Source organism: Bombus bifarius, unplaced genomic scaffold (genome assembly GCF_011952205.1).
Source record: "Bombus bifarius isolate JDL3187 unplaced genomic scaffold, Bbif_JDL3187 scf7180000008199, whole genome shotgun sequence".
NCBI lineage: Eukaryota > Metazoa > Arthropoda > Insecta > Hymenoptera > Apidae > Bombus > Bombus bifarius.
This window is the reverse complement of record NW_022884505.1, coordinates 78,573-91,447: the sequence shown is the minus strand read 5'-3', so window position 1 is coordinate 91,447 and position 12,875 is coordinate 78,573. Positions and strand designations below refer to the sequence as shown.

Genomic DNA, 12,875 nt, shown 5'->3' with positions numbered 1-12,875 from the left:
AACTGTCAATTTTGGTTAAATTTTTACAATTGTAAAATGTTCAAGCGCTCCGGTCACCAATGATCATCGTGGCGTCACAAGAGAAACTGTGGCCGGTGATATATGACTAACGTGGCAGACGAAGTATTAATACACATTGAATTATTTAACATACTCTCAGTTTTTTAAATAATATCGTGTATATATCATTAAACATGAGTTCATAGTCGAAGAATTTCACGTATTATTTAATATTCGACAGGGTTAACATAAACTATTATACTGTATGTAACTGTGAATTACTATTTGATAAATATATTACAATATGAATCGTAATTGTTGAACTGTTTGTGTTTTGATATAAACTAACTATCCTTGTACGATTGCAAACTCTGACATTTCTAACTCTGACAAATAACATGATGTCGAAGCTGTTATATAATTTATAAATATGCTTATTCTCTAATATTAGAATTTGGAACACTTTTGTGAGGTTTTAATGAAATGGTGGATGTACAATGCATCAAAATGATACTATAACGAAAAAAAGAAAAAAAGTTATACTTTTGTGACTTGGATTTTTACGATTCAATGAAATTATACTAATTATATATGAAAAATATAATTTGTCTTTTATGATCATTATAATTGAGATACGTATTACATCAATAATTTGATAAAAGGGTTTATAATATAATGCTTAATATTTTACCTCAAAAACGAATGAAGATTAAACAGAATTATAATAAATTCCGATCAACAAAATTCGTTCCTTAAAATAATATTAAACTAATTAATATTTGTCGATTTTATATTAGTATAATATAAACTAAAACAAACTTTATTAATTCTATTTAATGATTTCGTCCGTAATACGAAAAACAGTGAAACAGTAATTAACCTTTAACTGAACGTAATATGAAAATGAAATTTCACTGTGATATAATTATAATTCAATAAATCTTTGATTTAAGAAATATTTTATCGTCGATAGCGCAAGAAACGCGACATCCGACCTCAAAAACTATTATAATTACTTCCTCCTAGTTGAGAGCTGAAGCCTCTGTTTGGAGAATATCCAGGCCTGAAGTTATTACCCAAACCTAACAATATAAATCTTTAATTAATATTTGCTTAATATAACAAAATTGTAAAAATTTAATAAGGACGAGAATGTTAAAGAATAGATAATAATAAAAAAGCAATTAGGAAGTACCTCCACAGAAATTTCCAATACCACCCAAAGACATTCCACTTGAACCACCAGTTGAATTTAGGAATAATTCAATATACCTATGAGACATATGGCTTTTGTCCTATAACAACATTATGACAGAAAATAATTAGTATATAAAATTATTAATTGAAAATCACAATGTCAATTATATTTATTCAAATAACCTTAGACATGGCTTTAACAGCCTCCTCATGAGTTGCAAACTCTACATCTGCTTCTCCAGAAGGACGTCCACCATTTTCAAGAATAATTCGAACATTTACCGGTTCGATAGGTCTGAAGAACTACAATTATACCGCCAAATTTCATTGTAAAAATATTAACTTAATAAAATATTCTACATTTATTTCATTCAATTATAAACTTACATCAGCTATATCTTGTTCAGTGGCTTTAAATGGTAATCCACGCATGTGTATACTATGAATACCGGAATTACCACCCCATGTATCACCGCTGCCTCTGAAGTTCCCACCTTTCATGTCCAAACCACCTCTCATACCCATGCTTCCTCCGCGTGAATCGAAGTTACTGCCATTTCCCCATGGACCACCATCAAAGTCTAAAACATATTAAACAATAATAAGTGAAAAATGATGTAATAAGTGACATTTCACATTTTAAATAACTAACGAATTCGTGTAGTACCTCTATTTCTAGAACCTCTGCTATTATTGCTAAAACGATTCATCCCTCCGAAACGAGAGCCTCGGTCATAGGGTGCTGGTCTCTGATTGAAACCACCCATTGGCCCACCTCGCATTTTCGGTCCAATGCTAGCACGTACTTCGGACAAACTGCTTCGGAAGATTTCGATGTATCTGTTAAGATTAATATTAATTATTATTATTCTCGTTTAAATATTATTGCCGTTCATATAGCCGGCTGCCTTCTCAAATAAGAGAAAATTTAATGCAAAAATATCAATGAGCATAAAATTTTAATTTTAGAGCGCACTTTTAAACGAAGACGGATATAAATAGGAAATACGAATGTTGAAAATAACCTTTCGCGTAACGGAACTAAACAATTATTGTTCCAATATAAAAAATTAGGAGATTAAATGAAAACAAAAATAAAATAAAAAGAAAAACGACGTGATTCGAAGAAAAAATCCATACTGAGAATTTTGTAATGGATTAACTGTTCATACTACACCTCCACATATATATTAAACCTGTGTGTAGATACCCTCCCTCGGTGACATTGCATTCTGATGTATCTTATGTCACCCTAGCCATTGAGATGTTGATGATCCTCAGGTATATGACAATTACAATTGCACTTTATGCAACTCAGGAGAGAAAGAGAAAGAGAGAGTGGAAGAGAGATCGGGTAAACAATATATAAGTATCGAGAAGCGATACAACTAAAAGAAAGTACTTCGAATTTAAATATTTAATTAAAAAAAAAAAAATAGAAAAAAGCTAAAATAATTGAAGTTAGCATATCTTATCGTATGACGATGATAATAAAATATTTCCGTGCAATTAACGAGCTGTATGTATCAACTATAAATAGTGACGTTACAAAAGAAAAACTGTGCAAAGCCTTTGAGTTCAAATTATTACATTGTCTCGCATAAAACGTACAATTGTGCAATTGTCAAACAGGTGTGCCAAATTAGATCGATGATTACTACCTCCGTAGCGCCCACCCATCCTGGGTTAGCCCTACCCACCTCCCATGGGATTTGGTGACGATGTAAGGGGGTACCTCCCGCCCGGCACCCACCCATAGGTTTCAGTTGGGCCAACAGTACTTTCGCTTACGTACCACTAACTTTCTTTTATTTGTGTTTAGAAAAAGAAGCAGTTTCTTTATACAATTAACTTCTATAATAGCATATGAATAGAATAATACGAATGCAAAGTTAGTAAATACGTTTTAATAATATAATTCATTCCAGATTATTTGCAGTAATAAATAAATTATTTTATATAGTATTTTTCTGTTTGTAAAATAAGATATTAAAGAAACTGCATCTATATAAAAACTCGCTCCCGCTATTTACTAACAAAATTTATATACCTACATGTACTACAATCATAAAATGATATTGAAAAGTCATAAGTATACCCAAACCCAGCTAGCGTCAGTGCCCCACCTGTGTCCTATCTTTTCCTTGTGTTTCTGCAGAGCGCGCTCCGCAACATCTTTGTTAACAAATTGAACGTAAGCCTCCCCAGTACTGCGGCCCGTGTAGTCTGTCGGTAGTGAAATCCCGTTCGGCAATATCTCCAACCCTGACCCACACATAATCAAACATCGACATTGTAGCGTAACACCCATTATTAATTATAGTATCGTCAGTTTATTTAAAACCCTTATAAAGAAGCAAGATTTAAAATATCCTTTGCACATTATGTGCAAAACGTCTCGCTCCAGAAATATAGACATTTTTTCTCAATTAAGTCAAAACAGAAGAAAATGTTAACTATGCCGAAGTTAAGAATTAAGTTCTATATACAAAACTTAAAAATATAAATAAAATAAATAAGGATATTTTTATACAATTATATAAAACACGCATGGAAATTATAATAAATATTCCTTTTCCAAGTCTATAAAGGATTATAAAGCGTAGGGACTTTACTTCCTTAAATCTTAACTAAGGCCATCTGGTGATTATAGAAACACAGAGACACTGCTTGGGACGGGCATAAAACGAATTTTATACTTTTATATGTAAAACTAGTGAAATGTTGGACACTTATTGTAATATGTGTATTATTTTGCCAGATACTTTTATTCCCATATTTATTCTCTAATAATTTAATTCTAGGATATATGTCTCTTATATATTAATTTGCAACACCTATGTCCATTCTTTTAAATTATGAAGAGATAAAAAGCTGTGCTGTTTATATACTTCATATGTATCATAACCATCAAAAGCATTTAGTCCCTGTGATTCAAGATTTTTATTTGATTAACAAAAATCAAACGATAGGGAAATAATTTTATTATAAAAAATAAAAGAAAAAACAAAACACATTGATCGCCAATAAGGTGTAAGTGAATTTCTAGTAATATATAATATAAAAAAATGAATAAAGATACAGGTTTGAATGTATGGTATAAAATACCTGAGAAGAACTGAGCAATTTCTTCTTTGGAACAGCCAAATGGTAGACCACGTAGTCTCACGCAACCATCATCCATGGCATTCTCTAGGTTCATACCGCTTCTCTTGACTACCCACTCCATTTCACCTCTTTTTGCTTTAAAGACTATGATGAGAGACATATTTTATTATATATTTTTTAAATATTTTTATTTTTATATGTTTTATAACAAACCTTCTATATAACGATGACCCATGTGATCCCTATCTCTTTTACAAGCTTTTTCAATATCTTCAAGTGTGTCCATTTCTACATAAGCCTCTCCACTTGGACGGCCCTCCCTTGACATTGTCATATGTACACCATTTTTACCATTTGTAATAGAACAGTCACTAAAGAATTTCATGATTTCATCAACAGTAGTAGACCATGGAAGTCCACGTAGTTTAACAACATAGCCTTCATCATCATGGTCTCCACTTCCATTCGACATTTCTGTAGTCTAAAATAAACTATGTTATACTTTGTATAAATATATCCTGATGTTTTCCTATACATTATAAAATATTAAATAAAAAGCAATATAAATACACAGCATGATTATTTTATAATTATTATTTATTTTTAAAGTACAATATACCATAACAAATAGTTGTATATTATTTGTTCCTTTTTACTTTTTTTATTGTTTAAATTTTTGCTGTATTTAAAAGATATTGCATCATTTATGCAATAGTAAATTTATGAGAACAGTCATTCAAGAATTTGAAGGTCAGTAATATCCAACAAAATAATAAAATAATGTGAAAATGTAGCATTTTGTAACTTGTTATTGAAATTCCAAGAATAAATAAATAAATAAATATATACATATATACGTTAAAAAATGCAACATTGCAATATAGTCGGAAGAAAAGTTTGAAAAAAAGATATTTCTTTACCGAAGAATTGTTCGTATCGGTAATATACTAGTCTTTGTTTTATGTCACCAAAATATATTCATTTCATATATTGTAAATATTATTATTCATACTTACGGTTTCTTAGTGTTGATCTACAAGTTAGAAGGAATCACGAATTAAGTTTAATTGACAGCAAACGCTTAGCCAACGCCACGCTCTGCGAAATTATCTGCAAAATGGCGTCTATCCTAACGAAACTAATGGCTGGTTTATAAACATAAATGTACTACATTGTAACATTATGGTATATAAAATCCCTGGTTTCTTCAGAATTTATTTAAGTTTTATATATTAAAAGTATATATTAGAAGTTCATAAAATTTACAATTCGCGCCAGTAATATTAGCGAAAATTTCTGGTCATATTTGAAATGCATTAAGGCGAATGCGCAGTACTAATAAGTACTCCATGTTAGCGTTCCTAAACTTATTTAACTTTGACAATCTATATTTTTTACCTGCTATATCGATCGTGCTACACATAGTAAAATATTTGGACTATAGTTACTTAAATAGTATATCGATATAATTTGCGATTTTCGCAGAGGCTAAGACATTTTAAACGTCGAAATGATATAAATCATAAGGTAACAGGAAAAATTAGAAACTGTGTGTCTGCGATCACGTCTGTATAGAGGTCGTGACCGAATCTAAAGAAGTAGAATCCCGTTCAACAGTGGAAGGATTGAAGTTGAGGTGATTGCAGAAAAGGTAGTTGACAAAACGTCTATCGTGCTGTCGCGGGAGAGAGTGTATGGTGCATGTTAAGAAGGATCGTTTGCAGCTTAAATCTCATAATATTGTAGAATATTGCAAAAATCAACGACACGTGCAGCCGTGTAGCAGTAAATTGAATTTCACCGACAGGTCATCCAGGAGTGCACAATGAGCTTCCTATTGTAAGTTTTTTTTCCGTTTCCAATGAAAATCGACTTTTACTCTACTATAACGCTTTTACCTTTTTGATATCGCAACATTAAATTTCCGATGCATTAAAAAAAGTAAGCTTACCGAACACTCAATGTTTTCCTGTTAATCGATCGCCTGATATCACACCAATGTTATTTGCAAGTGACAAATGACAGCAAAGAAGGAATCGATGATTTGTTACCATAGACCGATCGGAGTGAGGGCAGATATTGACAGAAACTGGTCAACCAGTTTCGTAAATATTACCTTCTCGGCTAATTTAGGTAACCGACCCGATGTACTCTTGAATTCAAGTACATCGCGATCGACCAATCTGTGGATATCTAAAAATAGCACGATGCCATAATTTCTTTGAAAAATCCTCCGTTTTCACACGATCTTCACCCCTCTCGTTTAGCTAATGCTTTCACTCGTGCTCTGTTGCACGCGCGCATATTCGTCACACGTCAAATTAATCGCCACGGGACATATCTTATCGCAGTGGATTGCACCGTGGAAGTAGAATTTTTTTAAACGCTCGTGATGCGATATCGGGCAAGTTCTTAGTTGCAATTGTGGCCGATCGATTTGTCATATCCGCCCTAAACATCGTTTTGGTCACTCGTTAAATTTATGCGTTTCCTGTATTTGTATTTCGAATGATCAACTGATGTTTGTTTTCGTCTTCAATCGAATTGCGAATATGATTTATAATAAAATGCTTCAATCTGTAAACAATTGAACATGTAAACAAAAATGTAAAAAATATAGGTACAAATAGAAATTTTCTAATTCTGATTGTGTTTTTTACTAGTATAGTAATTAATACAAATTGCTTAAAATTAACTATTATTGAAATATAATATTGTATTTTTACAAATACAACAATTATTGAAATACATTTGTATGGCTTTTTAAGTGGAAGCAGGTCTTCGAAAACCTTTAAACCAAAGAAGAATATCCCTGAGGGAACTCATCAATATGACTTGATGAAGCATGCAGCAGCCACTCTAGGCTCTGGAAATTTGAGACTTGCAGTTATGCTCCCAGAAGGTGAAGATTTAAATGAATGGGTTGCAGTAAATAGTATGTATTACAAGCATATTATTATATATTCCAACCTGTAATAATTAACAAATTACAACTAACTTTTTTATATTGTTTCAGCTGTTGATTTTTTCAACCAAATCAATATGTTATATGGCACTATTACAGAGTTCTGTACAGAAGAAAGTTGTCCCATTATGTCTGCAGGACCTAAATATGAATACCATTGGGCTGATGGGCATACTGTGAAAAAGCCAATTAAATGTTCCGCACCAAAGTACATTGATTATTTAATGACTTGGGTGCAGGACCAGTTAGATGATGAAACCTTATTTCCTTCAAAAATCGGTCAGTCACATTATCTTGTTGGATAAGATAATTTCGTACTTGATATACTGATAAAATTATAATCTCTTAGGAGTCCCTTTTCCAAAAAATTTCTTGTCCATTGCCAAGACAATATTGAAAAGATTATTCAGAGTGTATGCACATATTTATCATCAACACTTCAGCGAAGTGGTTCAACTTGGTGAAGAAGCACATTTAAATACTTCATTCAAACATTTTATCTTTTTTGTTCAGGTAAAATACTCAAAACTAAATGAACCTTCAACAAATATAGATATGCTCCATTATGATCTTTTATTACTTTCGTTTGTTGTAGGAATTTAACTTGATAGAAAGAAGAGAATTGGCGCCACTGCAAGAATTAATAGAGAAGTTAACAGCGAAGGACGCCCGATGAACGATTTTGATCGTCAACCGAAAACTCCTCCAAAGACTCTCACCCGTGCTATCTTTTTAATCAAACGTGTAATTGTGCATGTTATTTAACTAATCCAATTCATTGCTAACGCGATCATCGCCTTGAAGCAGGAGTCACTGGTATTGTACTACATAACATATTTTATTCATTTATAAAAACGAGTAACTGATTTACGCATTTTATAACGAAGACGAATCTCGATAAAAACAGAGTTCTGTCTATTTGGGAGATCGATAAAATTACAGAGTAAAGATCGATAGGGTGAGGATTATTAACGTAGACTTTTGTAAAATAGTTATACATTCGATACAATTCGTCCGTTTTATTTTACATCTTGAAAGAAGAAAAAAATTGTTGTTTCTTAAGTAGTCGAGATGTTTTGTGGTGAATTGTAATTTATTACGCGTAACGAATTTTTATACTTGGAACTTTGAAAACAAAGATTAGCGTGAGAGACGAAAAAAATAATTCATATCGACTATATAAAATGGGGATTACATTTTTAAAAAAACGTTAGAAACAACGATTACACTCGGTCTTACGTTTCTTATTCTCATTGTTTGTTATTATCTTTCATACTATTGCACATTATGCTGTTTTATTGTAAAAGTTCGAGAAGTATCGTAACTTTTATAAATAGAAACGATACTACGCGTAATGTCTCTAAAATAAGAATGCTCTCGATAGCATTTCTATATCTTTTTTTTAAATTTGTGACAACTTCGTGAAAACGTTGCGCCTTTGATTATCGACATGAATTGGTACAACCTGATATTGAACATTTTATATCACTGCTAAACTATACATTGTTAGTACATAACATTATTAAGTTAATATTACGCTATTTACATTAAACTTCATACTATGTAATTAGTTTAGACGATTATTATCATCGTGTCAAGCGCTTGCAATAGAAATTATTTATAGCGTTAGGGATTTTATACGCACCATATCTTTTATTCTTTATACGAGTGAATTTTTGAGTCTGTTCTATTTTAGAAAGCATGTTATATTATATTTAAGCCGTTTGCGTCGCATTACTGGGAAAGTTCTTTTTGCATTTCAGCTTTTTTTATTTTTGGTATTTTATGTAAAAATGATTGCTTTTCGTACGTTATAAAAACATTTGTACATGAATATACCAAAAATTAATAACTTCATTTCTAGGTATAACATAGATTCGATTCAAAACATGTTTTCTAAAGAAGTTAGAATTAATTCGATGGATACAGGGTATCCCAGGAGAAACGCAAAGGGCAAACATTTTCGTATAAATAATACTAAATATGTGATGTGCATAGTCACAATATACACAATCACACATGATTTATTTCGCTATTAAGAAATCAATTTTGATATATAGAAATGTCAAATAGAACGTATATTCGTTTATAGCGCGTTCAGCTACGTACGATAGTTTTCTCGCTTATAGCAGAGATGAGATGTTAATATATATACATATATATTAATGTAAATGCTTGCTGTTTTCACGCGCGGTGAGACTGCACCCGTTGCATTCGAATATTTAAATGGATGCATTATATTCGCTTGTAACTAGAAAATACTCCTCAGATAGTTTCTGTTCATACACTGTGCCCTTTGCTGTGATTATCGGACTTTTGCATTTCTGTGTAACGAGCTACATTTACGTATGGCGGGGTGAAATTTTAACTAAGTTTCCGTACTGCTATTCATGTAAGTGGCTATCGTTTGAAGGAGTAATATAGGAGGATAAGAAGTTATTGCTTATACGATCATGAGACATACGTTTGCTTTCAATGGACCAGCCTATTTTGTGATAAGTAACGCATAAAGTGATTACTGAATCAGAAGAGATACAAGGAGATGTAGTGGCTGTACCTTTCATCTTTGATATCTTTCATTTAAGATCTTGATAAGAGAAGTCCAGAAAGATTCGTTTAGTATTATATCTAGCATAAAAATGTCAATACAATCTTGTTTATTATGATTCATGGTTTACATATACAAAGACTATTTTATATGCAAATTGTGAATTAGGTGTTGTTATGTGAGTCTAAAGATTCCTTGTCATTTAATATAACAAAAAGATTAATTCAAGTCATTCAAATCATTTAAAAAAGTCATTTCTTTTTTAACAATTAAATGTGAATCAGAAGGGACAAGGACAGGTAACGAAGATGAGAAATTTATAAAAAGTGAAGTTGACGAACTTGTTTTCCGAAAGGTTCGTACGTTTCCAAGTTTCTAATATTGCTCGATTTGTTGTCAAATTTTAAATAACTAATTGGAAATAACGGATCTAGGATTTTTGATAAAAATTTGATATATCCAAAAGGAGGAACTCGTCTACTATCGCAATTCTCCTTGTATATCTTATCAGTTTAGCGACTATACATGAAAAACTTATCTCAAAACAGTCTAATATCATGATGCAGCGAGCGAAAACATTGTAATTAATGGAATTCGAAATCGCGACATAGATTGCAAGTTGTTAGCATTCGAAGCGAATGAAAGGAACAAAATGTTATTTTTTTATAATAAGGAAAAATGGTCTGCTATTGTTTAACAGGCACTGATTAGAGTTTTTGCTTATCTCTCTCGCGTTGGCGTATAAACGATCGAAACATTATATGAGGTTGCTCGATGTGATATCAATTTTCATGTAAATCACGAGGATCAATGAGAAATTTCACGAGGTCCAGGACTAATATAAATGTATTTTATTATAAACGATATAAACGAATTAGCTTTCGTAATAATCTAAATATATATCGATAGAGGAAGGAAAGGATGAACGAGAGGAAATAACTAATAGAAATGGAATAGAATGGAACAAGTTTCAAAGGAGAACGATTACGAGATAGGCTTTCTTCCGCGATGGTCTACAGGCGTGTTTCTCAATGTAAAATGAATATAAGTAACAGTAAAAGTAACAATAATAATGGCTCGTATCGACGATAATATTGTATTCAGTACTTAAGAAGACCGGAAGAATTGTACCTTATAGAAAAATGAAAAAAAAACTTTTCTCGCAGCAAACAAGCACGATTTCGTCTCTCTCTGTCTCTCTCTCTCTCTCTCTGTCTGTCTGTCTGTCTGTCTCTCTCTCTCTCTCTCTCTTTTTTAATCACATATTTAGGTCAGAGGGGCGAGATCGTTTGAATATATTACCGTTGTCAGTTAGAAATTATTTTACACACATGTAACGCTGTTATTAATTACAATTATTCTTATTATTATTTTTATTATTAGTAGTATTATCGATATGATTATTATATACGATAACGACGCTTCTATGGCTATTTATATAATAATTTACACGATTAAATGTCGTTAGATCGTCGTTGAACGATAGCCTTTAACAAAACGCACTTGAGTCACCTCTCTTTGTTTCTTTTGACTGAAAATATACGCGAACCCGGTATGTTACATTTTTCGACTGACTTGTTACTTGAAAAGATAAGCGATATTTTTTTTATATATATATATATATATAGATATGGTTTCTCTTTAAGCTTGTGCTGTTCTTTTTACCTTTTTCTTCTTTTCTTTTTATCTTTCTTGTCTAGAATCTTTTTGAGGATCGTTTCCTTGGCATCGCTGGAAGCTCTTTCATATGATCACCAGTTGAAGAAACGTTTAATTGTTTCAAGATTTTGAACGAAAAAACAAAGTAAATGTAAGCAAATAAAAGAAGAAAATAGAAAAGCGAAGAGTGCGTGTCAAGAGAGGTTGAATAAAAGATACTTTAAGGATTCAGCTAGGTTCTTAGATGTCGAAATTTCTATTTTATGAAAATATTTACCGTTTTTTTTTAGGCAGACAGGAACTACTGGCGCAACTTAAAAATTTAATAATTTGTTAATGATAATTGATTTTGTTTGTGTATCTCAAAGAAAAGAAACATATTATTTCAACGATTGATTTTTATTAAGTTTATAAGAGAATTAATTCGGATATTAACTGTAAGACAAGTTTGTCATTATGATTGATAGTTGAATAAAAATTGTTTGTTCCTTCAAAACTAAGTGCGAAGAGCTTTCAGGAATACCGATTGTTTATTCGTTTTTTTAACGACGCTAGTGATATATCTGTGCAATGTAAATAATATTTTTTTCAAATAAACGAAAGCTCACGCGTAACCGTAAACATAGGACTACCATTTCTTACGAAAACCTTTGTTCCCTTTTCTCTTCCTATTATTTCGAAATTGAAATTGCTACATCTCACCTTTCACTTTTGTATTTAATTTACCAACTCACTGAATATTTTCCATAAGGAGACTCGAAACTGATACAGAAACATGCATATAAATTACATTATCTTTAATTCTAAGAAATAAGATAAATTCTTATATTTTAATTTTAATAAACAAGATTTAATAAATTTCATAATCGAGATTGCAAATATTTTTGAAATATTCTCAGAACTTTAATTAAACATCCCAATTTACTTTTAGATAGCTTCCTAACACGTGACTGAATTTGCGAAATCTTGGCGCGCGGTTTTCACGCTCGCATGGCCTAGCGAAACAGAAAGTTTCGCATTTAATGAAACGCTTGGTTGTTCCTTCGAACAACGCTGGAATTACAATCGTCTAGAATTCTCAAGGCGTGTCCCAAGCGTAAATCTTACAGTATAAAGACCAGAGAACGACGAACGACACGTTAATTATTTCGAGTCGAAGAATGTACGTAACAAGAATATAGCTGCTAATTTATGCTAATTCACTGTTCACACCGATGCTCAAAGTTATTGAGGAAACGAAGAAAACGAAGAATTTCACTACCTGTTATCATATGGAATCTCTTGTTACGTTAAACCATTTGCGAAATTCGATTTGAACATGCCAATGAGCAAAATTACCTGGATATTTTGCGCCTCCTTCTCTCGTCCAACATTGTTCGCGATTTATCTCATCGCTGT

General features: G+C 31.7%; 2 protein-coding genes across 4 annotated transcripts; one reads left to right on the top strand and one right to left on the bottom strand.

Annotated features, from left to right (window-relative positions):
* Positions 1 to 259: 259 nt before the first annotated feature.
* LOC117210294 (heterogeneous nuclear ribonucleoprotein H) lies at positions 260 to 5,452 on the bottom strand. 2 transcript variants are annotated; one of them, XM_033453172.1, is made up of 9 exons: positions 5,322 to 5,452; positions 4,519 to 4,796; positions 4,306 to 4,449; positions 3,324 to 3,462; positions 1,865 to 2,037; positions 1,585 to 1,778; positions 1,381 to 1,500; positions 1,196 to 1,295; positions 260 to 1,082 (listed from the first exon to the last, which is right to left on the bottom strand). In XM_033453172.1, exons 2-9 carry the CDS (start codon positions 4,775 to 4,777, stop codon positions 997 to 999), a joined length of 1,215 nt encoding a protein of 404 aa, XP_033309063.1. In that variant the 5' UTR covers positions 4,778 to 4,796; positions 5,322 to 5,452; the 3' UTR covers positions 260 to 996. The 2 variants fall into 2 exon arrangements, with proteins under 2 accessions (XP_033309063.1, XP_033309064.1); XM_033453173.1 differs by having other exon boundaries at positions 4,519 to 4,786.
* A 278-nt stretch (positions 5,453 to 5,730) lies between these two features.
* On the top strand, positions 5,731 to 10,121 carry LOC117210296 (MOB kinase activator-like 1). Of its 2 annotated transcripts, none has more exons than XM_033453176.1 (5): positions 5,731 to 6,144; positions 7,074 to 7,240; positions 7,322 to 7,549; positions 7,620 to 7,783; positions 7,866 to 10,121. In XM_033453176.1, exons 1-5 carry the CDS (start codon positions 6,131 to 6,133, stop codon positions 7,944 to 7,946), a joined length of 654 nt encoding a protein of 217 aa, XP_033309067.1. In that variant the 5' UTR covers positions 5,731 to 6,130; the 3' UTR covers positions 7,947 to 10,121. The 2 variants fall into 2 exon arrangements, with proteins under 2 accessions (XP_033309067.1, XP_033309068.1); XM_033453177.1 differs by lacking the exon at positions 5,731 to 6,144 and adding an exon at positions 6,909 to 6,925.
* The last annotated feature ends 2,754 nt before the right edge of the window (positions 10,122 to 12,875 follow it).